This window comes from Trichomycterus rosablanca, chromosome 5, assembly GCF_030014385.1.
Source record: "Trichomycterus rosablanca isolate fTriRos1 chromosome 5, fTriRos1.hap1, whole genome shotgun sequence".
Classification (NCBI taxonomy): domain Eukaryota; kingdom Metazoa; phylum Chordata; class Actinopteri; order Siluriformes; family Trichomycteridae; genus Trichomycterus; species Trichomycterus rosablanca.
The window spans coordinates 42,502,344-42,523,199 of NC_085992.1; the positions used below are offsets into that span (position 1 = coordinate 42,502,344).

Here is a 20,856-nt window from a genome sequence, read left to right on the forward strand (position 1 = left end):
CACTGCAATCACACTTAACATGGTATTGACATGGTAGTGTGGAAGGTCCTGGGTTCGATCCCCAGGAGGGGCGGTCCGGGTCCGTTCTGTGTGGAGTTTGCATGTTCTCCTCATGTCTGTGTGGGTTTCCTCCAGGTGCTCTGGTTTTCTCCCACAGTCCAAATACATGCAAGTGAGGTGAATTGGAGACACTAAATTGTCCATGACTGTGTTTGATATAATCTTGTGAACTGATGAACCTTGTGTAATGAGTAACTACCGTTCCTGTCATGAATGTAACCAAAGTGTAAAACATGACGTTATAATCCTAATAAACAAACAAACAAACAAAACCCATGTATCAATCAATAGGGATCTCATAGAACCCCGACTGACCAGATGTTATTTGGGTGGTCAACCATTCTTGGACCGCGATCACACTTAACATGGTAAGGACATGGTAGTGTGTGTTGTACTTGTAAGTGTATCAAGCGCAGCATTGTTGGTATTTTTAAACACCTCATTATCAATGCTGAGAAAAGAATAGTGCAACCAATGACACAAGGCCAACAATATCATGTGATCAGAAAGTGTCCACTAATAAAAAATTAGAGTAAGATTAACACAGCTCTAGTCTCTAACTGTACACCTACAATGAGTGCTAACAGTGTGAGTGTTTCTAATAAAGAGGGCAATAAGTTATGCAGTATCCCAACAACACTGCTGCACCTGATACACTCATAACAGAACAACACACTACCCTGTAAGTGTCACTACAGTGCTGAGAATGGTGCACCAACCAAATATCGTCAGGTCAGTGGGGTTTTATAGGGTTCATATTAATTAATAATAATAATATAAATTAATTAATTAATAGAGTATGGGTGGTGGTAATAGGGGGTGACAAAGTGCCCAGAACAACACATGAGCTACAATCAGTAATTGTATACCCACAAATCTATATGATAGGTATAGCAAATACAATTATCAATGCATGAACATACCAGATAGGTGTTCCTAATAAAGTGATTGATGAGTTCTAGCTTGAAAATATGATTCCATTTCAGCTCCCAGAACATAAGCAGAGCGTACTGCCAAATATCAAAAATAAATAAATAAATAAAACAGTGAACCCGGCTTGGTGGGTAGCACTGTCGCCTCACAGCAAGAAGGTCCTGGGTTCGATCCCCAGGCGGGGAGGTTCAGGTCCATTCTGTGTGGAGTTTGCATGGTCTCCCAGTGCCTGCGTGGGTTTCCTCCGGGAGCTCCGGTTTCCTCCCTCAGTCCAAAAACATACAGTCAGGTTAATTGGAGACACTGAATTGCCCTATAGGTGAATGTGTGTGTATATGCATGGGATGCCTTGCACCCCCACCCCGCAACCCTGTTTGGATAAGCGGTTAAGAGAGTGAGCGAGTGAGTGAGCAGTGAACACCTCTCCTAGCTTTCCGGGTCATCACACAGCCTGTATGAAATAAAAAAAGTCTATATTAAGTGGGGAAGTGTTCCAAATCTGTACTTTTAATTATTATTTATAAAATAGATTACAACAAAACTTCTACTACAATTAAATCAGAGCAATCAAAGGAAAATAAAACACACTGTAGAAATCTTGAGTATAATAAACTGCTAAAATTGACGTGCTAAGATTGTTGATTTTTTTTTACAATTCAATATGAACACAGTATCTATCGAAAAAAAAACATGTCGATGATCCAGAATTCCCTTTGATGTGTTAAACCTCCTGAATAATCTGAATGACAATACTTTTCAACAATATTGTGATTGTAGATTTGATCTACAACCAGTAATATAATCTACTGTGTTCAGCAAAACCATGAATTCATCCCTTGATTTTCTATGCATTCATTTCAGGCCATTTCACCTAACTTAGATGTATCAAACTGCAACTTCGCTGCTGATGCTGACCCCCCTCCCCCCAGGAGCAAGTGCAACCAAAAGTGCCACAAATAAAAGCCTCTTTTTTTTGGCTGCAGTGTCCACTGCCATCCGCTTTGTCAGGTGCCTTGACCAGCCAGCAGAGGTCATAATTACAGCAATGCGGAATCCCGGCTCGACCATCGTCCCTTCCCCCATGGACACACAGCCAATTATGCGTCTGTGTAGGCACTCTGCCGGTTGATAGCCGTCTATGTTAACAGATCTCGTGCATTACGTGATTCTTTACACTGTATTAAGTTTGTTCAAGCGCCCAACTAATCGTCACATAAATCAAGATAAATACGTTTGCGAGTCGTAAGGTTTACCACCCATGCAGTTAATCTGATAACTTGAAAAGAAAAAGAAAAAGCAATCTCTATTGTGTACTCAGTTCACACGTATACCTCACTGTGGCCTGAGACTATACCTAGCAATAAAGATCTCTCACTAAAGAAATAAAAGTACTGAACTAAAGCGGTATGTCAGTCTATGACAGGCCGGCGTTAATGATTATTTGAGGAGCTAGAGGTCGCAGAGGGGGTCAGGCCACCAGGCTTAAGGTCAGGATCAGATCTGATCTGCTCGTAGATGAAGCCATAGAGACTGACATCAGGTCTTTGACCGGTACTGGTCGTACACACCCCATTAAAATAGCGCTTCAGGAGTCCATACAGTTTGCCTGGAAAAAATGGAAAAAAGTGAGAGAATTAAGGGAGGGTTCATGTCACAGCACATCACATGTTTTTCACCAGGAAGCACCAATTAACACTGACAATCACAGACAAATGAAGCTTCTTAGCTGAAGATTGGATACAAATTGAAATCTGAGACTGAAAGCCATCTTACGATGTATTAGAGATCCCAGCTCTGGTTCCAGCATTTGTTTTTACCGCTGCGCCACCTGAGCGGCCACTGACTGCACCTTTAATGTGTAAAGCAGAGCTGGGGACTCATAAGTCGCACACACAGCGATTTTAGACTCGACTTGGACTTGTGTCAAATGACTCAGACTCGACTCATGACTTGCAAAAAAAATGACTCGTAAACGACAAGATTCCCTTGTTGTGTTAACATTAGTTACGTGTGACAATTATATATCTATAATTATTATTATTATAAATATTCTGCTCTCTAATAACGCTCTGGCCGTCTTAACCCGCAAAGCACGCAATGGGTAAATGTTACAGCCAGCTTCCGGCGTAGTGATGAAGCGTCGCTCCCTACACAGTCTGAATTTCACTTAATTGGAACATTTTAGTTACCTTTGGATTGGAATCTCACTTGAAATGGTGAAATACCCTACGTAGTGCACTTCACAAGAACAACTGTGGTGAATGGAACACTCCTACAGAATTGGCACTAATGGTTGAAAGACCGCTTTCTAAACCAATCAGACCTTCTGATTTTAATTTTAAATGCTGTTATTTGCATTTATTCAGTCATTTACACATATGATGTGTCAATGAAGCGCTTGATTGGCTTTCTAACGAGTTCGTGTTTTACTTTACAATCGGGAAACGTTATTAACGTTAAATTATAAGCACATTTACAAAATAACGGATTATTTTCCTAATGGGACACACGGTTATAAATTTAATAGCATCTGAAAGAACAGAAGCTAAGGTAAGCAGTGGTTATGATTTTTTGATGTGTTTTGGATTTTGGCCACTTTGCCGCGATTTATCATGCACTTTTGTTTTGCAGTGAAAACAAAATGTATCAGTTTAAGGATTTAACTGGTACCTTCTTGTTACGGAAATTACATCCATTTGCACACACTAGGAAAATAAAGGAACTAAGTAAAATGGCAAAATACAGTCGCTAATCTGTTATTTTTTTTTTTATCTGAATGTACAGATTATTCGTTTATTTCTACGCTACATTTCCAATACATGTTTTGTGTTTATTATATTGACTCGTGACTTGAGTCGGACTCTAGTCTAAAGACTCGTGACTTGACTCGGACTCTAGTTTAAAGACTCGTGACTTGACTCGGACTCTAGTCTAAAGACTCGTGACTTGACTCGGACTCTAGCCTAAAGACTCGTGACTTGACTCGGACTCTAGCCTAAAGACTCGTGACTTGACTCGGACTCTAGGCTAAAGACTCGTGACTTGACTCGGACTCTAGCCTAAAGACTCGTGACTTGACTCGGACTCGTATCTTGAGACTTGTGAACATCTCTGGTGTAAAGTATTATCAGGGCAGCTATGATAGTTTGTGAAACCTTCAAAATCTTCATTAAAGTCATAAAGTCAGACAAACTAAAAGCCTTGTTCAAGGCCTGAACAGTGGCTGCATAGCATGGATTTGAACTGACTATCTACCGATTGATAGCCCAAAGCCCTACCCACTAGGCTACCACTGTCCCTATGTGAAAGAAGGAGAAATACTGATTGAAAATGAACGTCACAAAGATTGAGGCAAGGAGTCCTAGAGCTTAGTTAGGGGCTGCAGCACTGATGGATCTGCATCCCACTGAGAAGAGTCTAGTATGAGGAGTAATGACTTGCCTGCCACCAGAGGACCTAAGTGAGGAAGGAGGTATGTAGGACAGCAGGAGCTCTCTGAGATATGCCAGGGCCAAGACCATAAAGGGCTTGAATGTAATGAGCAATACTGCTTAATTACAGGGGTGATATGGGCAGATTTTTTGTTGTACATGAGCGCACTCGCTGCAGAGCTTTGGATGTTCTGAAGTTTACTGATTGTTTTAGATAATCAATACTTGAGAATATAAAAACATGAAGGCTTGAACCAATGTTTTGGCATCACTGGTAGTGAGTAATGACCACAGACTGGTGATGTTATAAAGATGGAAAAATACAGATTTGGTTAGTGAGTTAATGTAAGACTCAAAGGTGAATGAGGAATTAAACAGAACTCCAAGGTTTCTCACAGTAGGTGAAGGCTTAATCTTAATCTTATTTGGATGAGATGCCCGACCCCAATGTATTTGGTTTTCCCTTATTCGCTTTTTCGAACCAAAACAAAACAAAACAAAACAAAACAAATACTGAAAGCAAACCTGCCCTGTTTTTGCTGTAGTGTGTATAAGAGACCTCAGTGTATCCAGTCTATGCTGAAATGGCTGCTATGGGGAATAATGCACTCTTACCCACTGTGACGTGCCCATCTGTCAGAAAGGTGTGCAGAGTGCGGACGTCCCTCATGAGCTCTGCATCGCCGAATGTGAAATAGGCCACATCTCTACCCGCCTCCGCCGCCGCCATTAACTGCAGCAGGGCTGCAAAAACAAAGACACTAACTGTTTAGCACTAATGCTGTTTATCCTTAAATGAACCTGCTAAACACAGCGTTTTATTTGGACTGATTCCAAGAATTACTGGTCATTTCATGGACATTTCACACTAGAGCATTACTGCATACTTACTCACAGCATCAACCAGTCTTTAAATATTTTAATAGGGATTGAAACAGACCATTGATTTATGAATCATGTACTAATGAGGGCTGCCGTGTACCATGAACAATCTGTAATACCCCCCCCCCAACGGAAAATTGAAAGCTCCTATGTTCGTGCTATGGTCGTGTACAGAATTTTGATATACACGATTAGCCCGTCACAACTATTTTTTTAATGTCTATTTCAAGTCTGTACGTTTTAATATATTTAAGTTTAAACATACATACACTATATTGCCAAAAGTATTCGCTCGTCTGCCTTCACAAACATATGAACTTGAGTGACATCCCATTCTTAATCCATAGGTTTTAATATGATGTCGGCCCACCCTTTGCAGCTATAACAGCTTCAACTCTTCTGGGAAGGCTTTCCATAAGGTTTAGGAGTGTGTTTATGGGAATTTTTGACCATTCTTCCAGAAGCGCATTTGTGAGGTCAGACACTGATGTTGGATGAGAAGGCCTGGCTCGCAGTCTCCACTCTAATTCATCCCAAAGGTGTTCTATCGGGTTGAGGTCAGGACTCTGTGCAGGCCAGTCAAGTTCTCCCACACCAAACTCGCTCATCCATGTCTTTATGGATCTTGCTTTGTGCACTGGTGCACAGTCATGTTGGAACAGGAAGGGGCCATCCCCAAACTGTTCCCACAAAGTTGGGAGCATGAAATCGTCCAAAATCTCTTGGTATGCTGAAGCATTAAGAGTTCCTTTCACTGGAACTAAGGGGCCAAACCGTGGACAATTTAGTGTCTCCAATTTGCCTCACTTGCATGTCTTTGGGCTGTGGGAGGAAACCGGAGCACCCGGAGGAAACCCACACAGACACTGGGTGGGCATCCAAACTCCACACAGAAAGGACCCTGACCGCCCCACCTGGGGATCAAACCCAGGACCTTCTTGCTGTGAGGCAACAGTGCTACCCACTTAGCCACCGTGCCGCCCGAGCAGAGTGGTAAGCACTTTATTCAAAGTATGCTGTACTGTCATGGCATTTGCTTTTTTCCCTTGGTGTCAATTAAATGTTATGGCAACCAAACACCCACAAGCAATAATGATGCTGCCAGTGTGGACACAGGGCAACGAGCAATCAGCGATTTAAGCGACTAAAGGCTATAAGTTGCTGCCGGTGTGAATGCAGTGTTATAAGTGTATAAAAACATTAAAAATGAAATGTATGTACAAGCAAAGTAGAGTGATAATTACATGTAAAAGCAGTGATTGTATTATACTATCTCTGGTAATAACTGGCTGAACATAAACACGAGACATTACCATCACCCAGCATTAATCTAATCAAACAAGACTTAATGTGAACAGTCATTAACTATAATACTGTCATTAGCACATCGCTGTAAGAATTGATTGCAAATTTGATTCAGTTTCATTTACCAATAAATTAGTGAGAACTAGAACTAAAAGTCTTTTCAGTAAACACTGGCATGCTGTGATAGTAAAAAGACCTTTAAGTATCTCTTTAAGTGATCATAAGCTCAATCACTAGAAGAGGCTCCTCTAAAGGTGCTGTTAATGACCCTTTCAGTCATACGTCGTTTCCTTATTCACTGCTGAAGAAATTAACATAAACGAGTAATTGGATTGATTTTATTCATTCCTCATTAACTGCTAAAGTTTAAACCAGATGTTCAGTTTTCATTTATGCAGCTCGCTCTGAGCCAATTAGCTTCTCTACCTTTGAGTCGCGTGTCTCCTCCGAAAGCACCGCAGCCCCAGTTTCCTGTAGCGATGGCTGAGAGATGCTGGGGGTCGACACCACGTCTCATGAATCCACAGTATGCCTGAAAGAGAAAAAAAAAAATCACACACACGCACAAACAATCAATGCCAATATAAGAGAGTAGCCATAAGTAAATGCCATTACAGCTTAAATAACAAACCATGATCTGTTTAGTGAAATTCCTAGAAATCAGCAGCACTGACTGACTGATTTCTAGTTTTACTATCTATGACGTGTTTGTCTGGCAGGTGCAGTCAGTTACTATTTCTGTTGCTATTCCTATAACCTTGTCACCTAATAACCTCTGTTCTATGCAGCTCACAATTTTGTAGTGTAGTGTTTTAGTATTTAAACACTCTGGCTGGGTCCTGAATCACAACTGACCACTAACACCTCCAAATCATTTTATTTATTTATTTATTTATTAGAATTTTAATGTCCTGTTTTACACACTTTGGTTACATTCATGACAGGAACGGTAGTTACTTGTTACACAAGATTAATCAGTTCAATTTTTAATGTCAAACACAGTCATGGACAATTGTGCATCTCCAATTCACCCCACTTGCATGTCTTTGGACTGTGGGAGGAAACAGGAGCACCCGGAGAAAACCCATGCAGACACGGGGAGAACATGCAAACTCCACACAGAAAGGACCCGGACTGCTCCACCTGTGGATCGAACCCAAGACCTTCTTGCTGTAAGGAGACAGTGCTACCCATTGAGCCACCGTGCCGCCCCATGTCATTTCTATTCTAACAAACTATTTAGAAAGTAGCAAGTCAAAGTCCGATTTAAAGAGATCATGTTCACTAGGACACAGCATGTCTGAGACTAAAAGTTCCATAAATATACAGTGAATGTTATACATTTTATTGTTATTAACTACAGTCTAATGTAAAGGTTTGACCACCCTGGGTCAAGTGAATATGTCCTTTACAGTGAGGGGTGTGCACTAAAAACATTATATTTCTGCCCCCCACAATATGGCAAATTCAGCAAACAAATAGAAATTGTACCTAAAAAACAACAATGCAAGTCAATCGATCGGGTTTGACTATATTATTGAAATGGTGAAGACTTTGAAGTATTAGGTCTGAGATACAACGAAAATATACTTCTGTTGTCAAAGTGCAACGAAGAAATAGATTTTTTTCATAGAATTTGCAGCAGACATATAGGTCGGGTATGAAGCCTAATCAGGGTGTTGGTGTCATCAGGAAGCACTATAATAGAATAGAATAGAATTTAATGGAATTGAATAGAATAGAATGTCTGTATTTGTCATATCCACGATTTTCCTGGCAACACAATGGGGGCTGCCATGACACCTCCCTATTTCCGTTTGCCGGTTTTTCGTTTCCGGTCGCGTTAGATTTGCTGTAGTACTAACTACAACATTATTAAACTACTTTTGGTAAGGACTGCATGGTTTAAATATGAGCTCGGGCTCGACGTGTGCCGCTCTCGGGTGCCACAACAACTCAAAGAAATTGAAGCTGTTATTGGAAAGTACGAGCTTTTAACAGCAGCGGATTTGTAAACATTGTAATATAATACATAATAATATAACATAATAATATAATAATAATCATATTAATTATATCAATAATATAATATTTATTAATTAAATAATAATAAAACATTTATAATATCGTATAATGCAGTTTCACTTTGTATAGTCCAAAATTTTAGAGAGCGTTGCAGAAATTGGACAAATAACATTTAAATCCGGACACCCAGACAGACACGGCTTGTGCAAGTGAATACTGAACGGGTGTAAATACCCTGTTTGTTGTTCCCAGTTCATTGTTTTAGTAAATTAAACAACGCAACGCGTTTTATTCTGTCCCTTCAGCTCCCCTTTCCTGCTTTACATCCACTCATGAACCAATATAAGTATACACTGTTGTAGAAGTAAAAACAATCAACAAATCAGTCGTTATACATCGTTTATTATTTCCAGTGTTTCACAGCAGTTAGAATGTTCCTCGGTTGATCCCTACCTTCCACAACTTCCCTAACCCTGCAATGCACGAGTAACCCACCGTCTCCACTACTCCACTCTCCCTCAGCATTATCCACGCCTGATGTTTACCTTCAGCAATTCCTACGCATGTAAGCCTCTGTGCTTTTATAGTTCTGTAGCTCCTCACCGTCTACAGCTTCGGAAAAGACGAAATGGTTCACTTACGTACATCAATATAGCTAACCTCATGTCATCTACCCACTCTGTAAGCGTGGAAGGGTGGGACACTGTCAGAACACGGTCATCACAGCTTCTTACAACGTCCTTACTGTCAAGTGCTAGGAATTAAGAAAGGACTCAGTTTAAAAAAAAAAAACTGCTTTATTGTTCGGAGTATCAGCTTGCAGAGACACGGACATGCGAGTGAGCAGGGTGCGTTCCAACAACACACCGAGAGGAGGGAATAAGGGTACAACAGTGCACTCGTCTAACAAAATGCATAAATAGACAGTCGCTCTACACTTACTATTCAACCACCGAGTGCTTTTGGCCATGTTTGTTAAAAAAAACCAGTTACGAATGACCACTACTTCTGTCGTTCAGAACGTAAACACTGTAACCGGAAGTCAAAAACCGGCTTCAGCTACGAATCACGGGAAAGGTCAAAGTTCAGGAAAATCGTGGATATACATATACAGGCGAACAGTACAAGGAAATTCTTTTTTTGCATATCCCAGTTAGTTTGGAAGATGGGGTCAGAGAGCAGGGTCAGCCATTGTACGAAGAGGGTTAAGAGCCTTTCTCAAGGGCCCAACAGTGGATGAATGGCAGAGCTAGTCTTATGCATCCTGCGCAAGGATGTGTGTGAGAGGTTAAAGAACACATGAGGACCTAAAGTAAACACTTTACATACAGTGACTGAAGGCAACATTTGAATTGAAGTCTCTAGGACCTGTTGCTGTGCAGCCCCCTGGAATTGTAGTTTATATGCAAAACATTTTGTTTACCTTGTTAAGTTCCCTTGTGAATTTGTCAGGCTGGAACTGCTCCATGAAGAACCTGAACTTCAACGCGTCCATGGCCACAATCTCTGTACATCTTCTTTGCCACTCATCTCTAAACAGTAAAAGAGGATGTTAAAATCGCTTCAAGTCAAACAATACATTTACACAAAGCATGAATAAAATGTAAATGCAAAACCTCATACAGTAATAACCACATCATACACAAAACAATGGAGGATAAATATAAGGAGATAACATGGTGGTGGAAACGCCACTCAGCGTAGGATAGTGGTGGTCTTCTACTTCCTCGGTTATTTCCTTATATCTCTTACTTCTGCATTAGTCTCTATAAATAGCATTATGGCAACACAAAAAATGATATGAATGTATAAATTGCCCACCAGAAATACAGAATTTTCCACTCTGTACCTTGGTGTCTTGTCTATGTTGTTGTCCTTCCATTTGTAGGTTTCAGCATAGCCAGAGTATTTACTGTACTGCTCAGTGCCTGCAAATACAAAAACACAATCGACAACAACTTTATTAAAGGTTACTTTACAACCTACATGTTTTTTGTTTGTTTGTTTGGGTTTATTGCCATATCAGCAACATATTGGCTATTTTATGACACAGACAGATATTGGAACTGTAAATCATTATATGTTCAGATCATTTGTTTTATATCTAGACTTTCTAAAAAGTTAAGAAGTTAAGATATCTTCTCAAACAATAATTTTATGTTCTTAACCCTATAAAAATTGTCTCTGATGGCTGAAATTGTAGCACATTCTAATAAAATATGTTTAATTGTAGTGGTTGTAGCACAGAATTGACAGGTTGGTGCCTGCTCGCCAACCAGGAGGTGTCGGTGGGTGAGGGCAGTATGACCAATTCAGCACCTGGTTATAATTGTCTGGTCTTGCCTATTTAAGAAGTCTCGGTTGTGTTTAATATTGATGTTGGGAGTTATTTCATGCAGTTTGTTTTGGGTATTGGTGGACCAATGTTCTTGCTATTTTATTGTGCAGTAATCTTTGATTTCTGGGTAGGCATCAGTTTTTGGGATTCATCTCCAAGCAATCTCTTCGTTTCTTGCTTCCTTTGCCAAGCTGTCTGTGTTTTCATTTCCTTCTACGCCACTATGGCTGGGAATCCAGCAGTAGACAATGGAAACTACTCGGCTGTAAATTTCTTTGTCCAATTTAAGCAGTTCTTGGATTATTGGGTGATCTGTTCTCATGAACTCAAGAGCTTGCATGCAGGATTTAGAGTCAGAGCAAATCATGTAGTGTTTATAAAGACTAATAGAAATATGTCTGATGGCCAAGGGGAGCGCATGAGCCTCTCAACCTACATGTACCAGCAGATAGGGAATAGTTTTAATGGACTTCCAGTTCTGTGACACCTATATCACTTCTCTCCTTTCTGTCCAAACCTCTTGATCAGGCTTTCTACAATCAGTAATAAGTAAAACTTATTTTCCCAACCAGAATGAACTCCAAGATCAACACCAGTCTGGCTACAAGGCAGCACACTTTACAGAAACTGGAAATGCTTCATGCTGCCAGAGCTGCCAAACTATCACAAGTCCTGACCCTTGTTGACCTATTTGCAGGGTGCAGGGTGGCAGTGAATGGTATCCTACCTGGAAAGGTGTTCCTACCAGGTAGCACGGAGGAGATCTAAACATTCTCCATTCAATCTTTCAAATGGGAGTCCGGCATGGTTCTGCAATTGGTCATATATTTTTTTTCCATATGCACTTCCTCTTTTGACAAAGTCTTATCCTATTAAGGCTTCTCTAACCATTTCTACGCTGATGATAGTCAACTCATCTTGTCATTCTGAGTATCTGGCAGATCTCTCATTATGGGTGTTAGCTTCTCATTTGAAACTTAATCCTAGTAAGACATGGAGCATGGAGACAGATCTCCAAGAATATATCTCAGCTAAGACCTACTCTTTTTTTCTCACATAGATTAAACCAAAAACTAATTATGAAACCCTGGTGTTGTCCTTGATAGCAAGCTATCACTTGAGGTGCCTGTTGCTAACCTGACATCAGACAGATTTAACCATTTTTCTCTACGGAAGCCACTTAGATTCTTGTCCAGCTCCTCATCATTTCTAGACTGGTCAACTTTAACTCTGTCCTGCCAGGTCTACCCATTTCCATAATCAGATCACTGCAATTCATTTAATAGCTCACCTGTTTACTTTTCAATTAACCCAAACTGCTGCCTCTTCACATCTTCTACTGGGCTTCCTGTAGTTGCCCACAGGTAATTCAAAACAATGATGCCTGCCTACAAAGCCAAAAACAGACCACCCCTGTCCTACCCTGGGGAACTTATCAAACTCTGTTCAGTAAAATGTACCCTTCGCACCATAATTATGGCTCGCCTTGACCCATCAACTGGATATTGGCGTCAAGGCTATTCTCTGTACTAGCACCCAGATGGGGGAAGACACCTCCCCTGTCTGGCTTCAAGAAATAACAATAGACCCACTTCTTCACTAAGCAGTTAAATGGAGACTAGTTTGGCAATTACTTATGTCTTTATCTTTCAAAGTTCTCCTACCTACCTACTTTTTTTCCAGTTCTGTTTTATTAGATTTTTGTTCTTAGACTGATGTCTAATTGTACAAGAGTAATTTGACAAATAAAATTAATTGTAGTTGGATTCTAAACATGCCGCTTGTATAGTTTTACTCCAGTGGTGATTCTGTGACTATTGCACAAATCGATGTCTGGATTCATTTCACCCAAGCACTTTGGTACACTTGATCCTTGGTCAAAAAGGGTAACCTATTTAAAATGTTGGGTATTTAGGTAGAGTATGGGTCATTTGGCAATGGAAACAACCACTTAATGTGTAATTACAGCTTTCAAAGGTAGTGAACCATACTGAACTATGCTGTGGAAAAGGGGCAAGGCATGTTTTTAAAGTGTATGCAAACTATTGAGTACAGCTGTGATGCTCTGTAATTAGTACTTAGGTTTGTACACAGATTTATCCATGCAACCTTTGGCCAGTTGAATCTTTCGTGCGTTTGGGAGATCGCATGGGTGGATGAGGAATGACTGACGCTGCCACTCTGATATACCAGACTCCAGCCTCTTCAAACGCCTGCACGCACCAGCACATGCAAGAGTGCCCCCACCTTCTCCCACTTCACATTCTCTACCAAAGATACACTATCATTTATCTTTTCCATTTGGCACAACTTTCAAACTTGCCCAAGTAGCAGGATTGACCAAGCAGAAAGCTCTGGGAGTTTAGCTTTCTCTCCTGTATGAGTGATATAGGTATTACATAAAGTCAGATTAATTGTATCTCATGAGGATCAAGAAGACGAAGGTAGGAAGCCACTAATTAAATCCAAGATATATGCAGGTGGCTCAGTGGACTAATTAAGGCGACCAATCGCCAGATGTTTTATGTTGCGTGCACAAACTGCTTGAGATACCTTAATGTTGTTACAGACTACTGCATAAAAATGAGTGTGCGAAATGTAAATGGGTAATAGCTCATGTATGAAATGAGTAAAGTACACCGATCAGCCATAACATTAAAACCACCTCCTTGTTTCTATACTCACTGTCCATTTTATCAGCTCCACTTACCATATAGAAGCACTTTGTACTTCTACAATTACAACCACAATTCCAATGAAGTTGGGACGTTGTGTAAAACATAAATAAAAACAGAATACAATGATTTGCAAATCCTTTTCAACCCATATTCAATTGAATACACTACAAAGACAAGATATTTAATGTTCAAACGAATAAACTTTATTGTTTTTTGCAAATATTCACTCATTTTGAATTTGATGCCTGCAACACGTTCATTAGAATTGGGTTGGAATAACTGTAGTCCATCTGTTTATCTACATACTTTTTTAGCCTGCTTTCACCCTGTTCTTCAACGGACAGGACCCCCACAGAGTAGGTATTATTTAGGTGGTGGATCATTCTCAGCACTGCAGTGACAATGACATGGTGGTGGTGTGTTAGTGTGTGTTGTGCTGGTATGAGTGGATCAGACACAGCAGCGCTGCTGCTGTCCACTCACTGTCCACTCTATTAGACGCTCCTACCTAGTTGGTCCACCTTGTATACATAAAGTCAGAGACGATCGCTCATCTATTGCTGCTGTTTGAGTTGGTCATCTTCTAGACCTTCATCAGTGGACACAGGACGCTGCCCAAAGGGCGCTGTTGGCTGGATATTTTTGGTTGGTGGACTATTCTCAGTCCAGCAGTGACAGTGAGGTGTTTAAAAACTCCAGCAGCGCTGCTGTCTGATCCACTCATACCAGCACAACACACACTAACACACCACCACCATGTCAGTATAAAGCATAAAGAGAACCAGATGGACTACAGTCAGTAATTGTAGAACTACAAAGTGCTTCTATATGGTAAGTGGAGCTGATAAAATGGACAGTGAGTGTAGAAACAAGGAGGTGGTTTTAATGTTCTGGCTGATCGGTGTATATATTATATAAGGTACTCCCTAACTGGAATTAGTAAGTCATAAAATTTATGGATGTGTTTGTATTTCTTTGTTTTTGTATAGAATAAAATCTGACCTAAGAAAATCCCTAAACTTTTATGTTAGCTTGCTTATTTCAAAGAAGGCTGATTCTGGTTATTGACTTAAGTGCTGATTATATTATTAGTGATTTAAAGTAAGAATAAATTGAACTTTATGGCATTAGCCAGACTTGCTTATCAAAGTGCTTTTATGCTGAATAACATATTTTTTCTATTATATTTATGCATTTTCTCCCATTTTTTCCCCAATTTAGCGTAGTCAATTTGTCTTCCATTGCTGGGGGATCCTTGATTGCAGTCGAGGAGGGTATATTGCTGCTTACGCCTCCTTCTACCCGCACGCAGTCCTTAACGGAACCCTTTTTCACCCATGCATTTTGCACAGGTGCCTCTCTATCTGCTAACCCACATAGTCCGGGCATCCCACCCTGCCGGCACTGTCAATTATGCCCGCTAGATGGCGCCCAGCCGACCGGTGGCAACGCCGAGTTTCGAACAGAGGAGTTCAGAATCTCGGCGCTTGAATAAGAAAAAAATTAACAATTTAAAATGACTTTTACTCTTATTTAATCTTATGCAGTAATATTAGGCATGAATTATATAAAAATATCAAATATATAAAAATATATCTTCCATGCTCTTATGATTAATTTGACTAAAAAATATTTACAGTTTAACACATGCAGTATTTAAAACATATTAAACAACCTCTGCATCAAAATAAATGTTTGCAAATGTTAGAACACAGTTACGTTACATAACTGACCAATACATTACTGAGAAATGGCAGTTAAGGCAAGCTGGGGAAAGCAAGATCTAAATAACTAACTAAATAAATAAATAAATAATATACATACTCATATGCTGGCCAGAAAGGCTTTACAACAGGGGATTGGTACAAAACATAGCCAAAATCCACCAGAAACTATTAATGCACTGAAACGTTCAGATTGGCCCCTACAGTCCACCAATTAAACATCTTTACAATTTTGTTGGTAGATTTTAAACATGCTCAATGCAAGACAGCCTACGAAATATATAACAGAACTGATTTCGATATATAACAGGACTCATATAGATATATAACAGAACTAATCTTTTGCCAACAAAGCTGCATGATCTATTTAAAAAGTAAAACTTTTGGAATGGAGGGGTGGGGTGGGCAACCTGTGTTGCAGCTGTATAGTGTGAAAAGCCTTCACCTGTTCATTACAGAAATGTGTGGCAATTACTTGGTTAATTATTTATTTATTTATTAGGATTTTTAGTGTCATGTTTATACACGTTGGTTACATTCATGACGGGACAGGTGGTTACTGGTTACACAAGATGTCAAACACAGTCATGGGCAATTTTGTATATCCAGTTCACCTCACTTGCACGTCTTTGGACTGTGGGAGGAAACCGGAGCTCCCGGAGTAAACCCACACAGACACAGGGAGAACATGCAGACTCCACACAGAAAGGACCCGGGCCGCTGCACCTGGAAATGAAACCCAGGACCTTCTTGCAGTATGGCGACAGTATGGCGACCCATTTGATTGTGTGGACAAATAGGGACTTACATCAACACAAAGTGTTACAAATTATAACTTCTGACACATTTTCAAGCCAGTAGTCAGCAAGCTTGTCTATCTGGGCAACCAGAATTTACAAAATATTTTAGGGTGTGAGACATTAACATGTCATATTAACATATTATATTAAGCAACATCTCTACAAAGTTCAAATTAGATGTGCAAGCAATCACCGTAATAAATATAACTGGCTGAACAACATTAATGAAACACTGCTAGGATATTTCTTTGTCTCAGTCATAGCAGCGTCAGGATCCTATAGGTACTGCTGTAGTAAAAGATTGATGTGTTTGTGATGCAGGATACTGGACACTAACTTATGACGTGACGAAGCTGCCGCTCAGTGAAAGGGAAGGGTGTTTTCAGTGTGTGGACTCAACACGGTAAGTTGAATGGTGAAAAATAAGGCAATACAGCTGTGGAGGAATGAAAAATAACAGGGCGGTCGGGAGAGAATCAATGTAATGGATTTACGTTTAAATTGGATGGAGAGGGGAATGGACGAGTTAGGGAGACCAACAAATTGGCCATAGTGAGCAAAGAGATAACTTGCTAAAAAATTACAGTTAGTTAACACAACAAAAATCTATTCACACACGCTGTTAGCAAGAAATCGTACTAAGACTGCTGTGAGGGTAAATTGGACAGGGAGGGATTCACACTTACAGCCTATACTCAGGCCGCTCATGTAGCGCAGCGGTAAAACACACGCTAGAACACCAGAGCTGGGATCTCGAATACATCACATCGAGTCTCAGCTCTGCCTGCCGGCTGGGCTGAGCAGCCACATGAACAATGATTGGCCTGTTGTTCATATAGGGGTGAGACATTAACCCGGATAGGGACTCTCTCATAACTAATGCAACTACGACCTCTGCTGGCTGATTGATGGCGCCTGCACAGAGATGGGGAAAGAGTGCTGTCAGGGTGTGTCTCTCCGTACACAGTGCTGATCCGCATATGCACTCGTCAAAGTGTAGGTGACAAAATGCATAAGGCTGCTGCCCACGTGTCGGAGGGTGCGTGGGTTAGCTTCGTTCTCCTCAGTCAGAGCCGGGGTCGGCATTGGTGGAGAGGAAGCCGGGACGCAATCGGGCAACTGGACACGTTAAATGTTGGGTGAAAAAGGGAGAAAATGCATCAACAACAAAAAAAAAAAAACTATACTATAAACTTTCTGTGAATTCCAGGGTAAAATCTATTTCTGAAATTATTTTTTAAAAAGAAAGGGGATGTATAATAATAATAATAAAAAGATAGAGAAAAAGAACTCAAGAGTTTTATTGACCTGTGATGATGAGGCACTCATGGTGTTCCAAAGTTTCAGTAAAGAGGCGTGACACGATGAGCTCTGTGTTGATGAGGAAACGAATCTCCTCCTGGACCAACCCCATTCCTGTTACCCCTCCTCCTACCACCCTGTTAGCAAAGTCCACCTGCAGAACGTGCACACACGCACAAATAACAGAACAAAAATTACCAACTCGACAAAAAAATCTAAAATCATAATTGTGCAAATATACACCAATCAGACATAACATTAAAACCACCTCCTTGTTTCTACACTCACTGTCCGTTTTATCAGCTCCACTTACCATATAGAAGCACTTTGTAGTTACTGACTGTAGTCCATCTATTTCTCCACAAACTTTTTTAGCTTGCTTTCACCCTGTTCCTCAATGGTCAGGACCCCCACAGGGCAGGTATTATTTAGGTGGTGGATCATTCTCAGCCCTGCAGTGACACTGACATGGTGGTGGTGCGTTAGTGTGTGTCGTGCTGGTATGAGTGGGTCAGACACAGCAGTGCTGCTGGAGTTTTTAAATACCGTGTCCACTCACTGTCCACTCTATTAGACACTCCTACCTAGTCGGTCCACCTTGTAGATGTAAAGTCAGAGACGGTCGCTCATCTATTGCTGCTGTTTGAGTTGGTCATCTTCTAGAACTTCATCAGTGGTCACAGGACGCTGCCCACAGGGCGCTGATGGCTGGATATTCTGGGTGGTGGACTAGTCTCAGTCCAGCAGTAACAGTGAGGTGTTTAAAAACTCCATCAGCATTGCTGTGTCTTATCCACTCATACCAGCACAACACACACTAACACACCACCACCATGTCATTGTCACTGCAGGGCTAAGAATGATCCACCACCTTAATTATACCTGCTCTGTAGTGGTCCTGGGAGAGTCCTGACCAGTCAGTAATTGTAGAACTACAAAGTGCTTCTATATGGTAGGTGGAGCTGATAAAATGAACAGTGAGTGTAGAAACAAGGAGGTGGTTTTAATGTTATGGCTGATCAGTGTATATACATATGATATGAACCAAATGTATATAAATATAATAGTGATGGTAGCTCAGGGGTAAAGGTACTTGACTAGTAATTAGAAAATTGCAGTTTGACCAATCAACCAATTAAAATGGGTTTTGTTGGGCCCTTGACCAAGTCCCTTCACCCCAATCTCTTGAATTGTATTCAGTCATAAGTCTCTTTGGATAAAAGTATCTATTAAATGCTACAAATAAAGATATAATAGGAACTGGAGAGGCTGGTCAGTATTAGCCACAACTTATTGAAACGGGATTTGCTTACTGGCACTTTCAGCCATGGAACTATAATTCTGGGTATTGCCTGCTTTATCTTATAGATGCATTATTATCTCTCTCACATTGTCTGAGCCAACAGACTGACTGGAGCTAGATGACTATTGTGCAATGTGACTACTATTTTTCTGGCAATATATGGTAATATATCTATTTTAAATCTGTAACTAATTTACACTCTATAGCTCTTGGAACTATATAGGCACATCCAGCCAACCAAAGCTCGTCACCTGGTAAAAATAGCTAACGCAAAGACATATCAGCAGATTTATTTGCCCAGCTTGTAGTTTAAAACATAGTCAAAATACACTTATTTAAAAAGCACTACATTTTGCTTATACATATCAACTGGCTGTCAGTTCCACCCCATCTAATTTGCAATTAATTTTAAACCTTTACAAATACACTTTTTGCATTTCCCCCCATTTTTTCTTCCAATTTAGTCATATCCAATTACCCGATTGCATTTCGCTTCCTCATTACTCCTGGTGACTTCGACTCCTGACCAAGGACACGTGTAATAACCGGCCATCTTTTCGACTGCACAAGGTAAGTTCATATGGGGCTCGGTCTTGAGCACAGAGAGTCACACACTGATCTCTATTATCCCCCGTCTCTGTCCAGACGCCATCAATCAGCCAACAGAGGTTGTGATTGCATCAGTTATGAGGAATCCCCTCTGGCATCCAACCCGACAAATGAGCCAATCGTTGTCTGTCTAGGCGCCCAGCCTGCCGGTAGCAGAGCCGAGATTCAAACTCATGAGAATTCTACACTTTTAACACTTTGTTTCCTCAGACTTTTATACCTGCCATGTTACCCAGTGTGGGCTGTGATGAAAATGCAATGTAACAACACAATTATTATTTTTTTCTGCCAACATATTATTATAGAGCTACCAAAAAAGAAACATTACATAAGCTATTGCTCAACATTAAAATGAGCCATTTTTATTAATACATATGTCAATTATTGATCAGTGTTAACGCTTAATATTTGAATTACGTTTTAAATTCTACTTTATTAGAAGCAGTAAAACATATCTAATAGAAGCAATAAGAATAACAAAAGCAGGCAGTTAGTGTAAAGCTGTTTTGTAGACTATCAGGTCAGACTTGGGAAGAGGCGGGAGGGAGGCAGGTTGCCAGCTGTTCTGGCTTATCAGGACACTCGGCTCAGGTTCAGGGTGCCAAACCTCTCCTCTGTGCCACTGACAGACTGTCAGCCCATCCCAACCTTCCGGAAATATCAGTCAATCTGACCTGCGGAACCCAAAACAGCCCTGTGGGACCTCCATGATTGCTCGTGTGTGCATCAGCTGTCAACATCTGCTCCACCCTGACGGCAGAGAGTCCGGCGTGGACAAGCTGGTAAGTCGTTGATGTGCTACTGCTTGTTGATACACTGGTGTTATGTAGTGTAAAGCTACATAGGGCCCAACGGTGGAAACCAGTGACCTTCCAGTTACTAGTGCTGTACTTTAAACACTGAGGTACCACTGCCCAAAACACTGTCCTTTTTAAAACCCAGCTTACCTGCAACATGCCAAATCCCTGATCCTCAATGTTCCCCTCGCAGGTGATATGAAGGCGTGTGAGCTGTTTGACTGAGCTAAGAGCAAAATTACAAAAATACAGTTAAAATGTTTTTTTTTTTTTTTTTTTACAATAGCTATGGTCCTAAGCCAACGTTTCACTGAGCACATAATGTGTCAGACCTACACTCCTACAGAACATGTGAACATTGTTTTAGATCTTAACAGAGGTGCTGTAATAAAAAAAGCTGTATTTTACACGTTCTTACTGACTCTCCAACAATCCTGAAGATTAAACACTGTGTCTAAAGCAGATACAGGCTCACACAAAATCATTAATCCTGGCATTCTCTATGAATTAACTATGATGAATGATGTTATTCGTGAGTAACCTGCATTAACATGGTGATCTAATAGTCAAACATTAAACATTACATACAAACCCTATTTCCATAAAGTTGGGACATTTTGTAAAATGCAATTGAATTTGATGCCTGCAGCAAATAAAAGTGGAGAAAAG

At 40.5% G+C, this 20,856-nt stretch overlaps 1 protein-coding gene across 2 annotated transcripts in view; it reads right to left on the bottom strand.

Annotated features, from left to right (window-relative positions):
* Positions 1–1,489: 1,489 nt before the first annotated feature.
* parga (poly (ADP-ribose) glycohydrolase a) overlaps positions 1,490–20,856 on the bottom strand; it is a 60,766-nt gene continuing 41,399 nt past the window's right edge. Inside the window, exons 12-18 of one of the 2 annotated variants that reach the window (XM_062996186.1) lie at positions 20,338–20,413; positions 17,485–17,632; positions 10,486–10,564; positions 10,060–10,168; positions 7,038–7,143; positions 5,040–5,168; positions 1,490–2,599 (exon numbers count right to left, since the gene is read on the bottom strand). In XM_062996186.1, the coding sequence (XP_062852256.1) occupies positions 2,424–2,599; positions 5,040–5,168; positions 7,038–7,143; positions 10,060–10,168; positions 10,486–10,564; positions 17,485–17,632; positions 20,338–20,413 (823 nt within the window). In that variant the 3' untranslated portion in view covers positions 1,490–2,423. Of the gene's footprint in view, positions 2,600–5,039; positions 5,169–7,037; positions 7,144–9,030; positions 9,249–10,059; positions 10,169–10,485; positions 10,565–17,484; positions 17,633–20,337; positions 20,414–20,856 lie in introns of those variants that run through there. The other variant, XM_062996187.1, reaches the window with a different exon arrangement.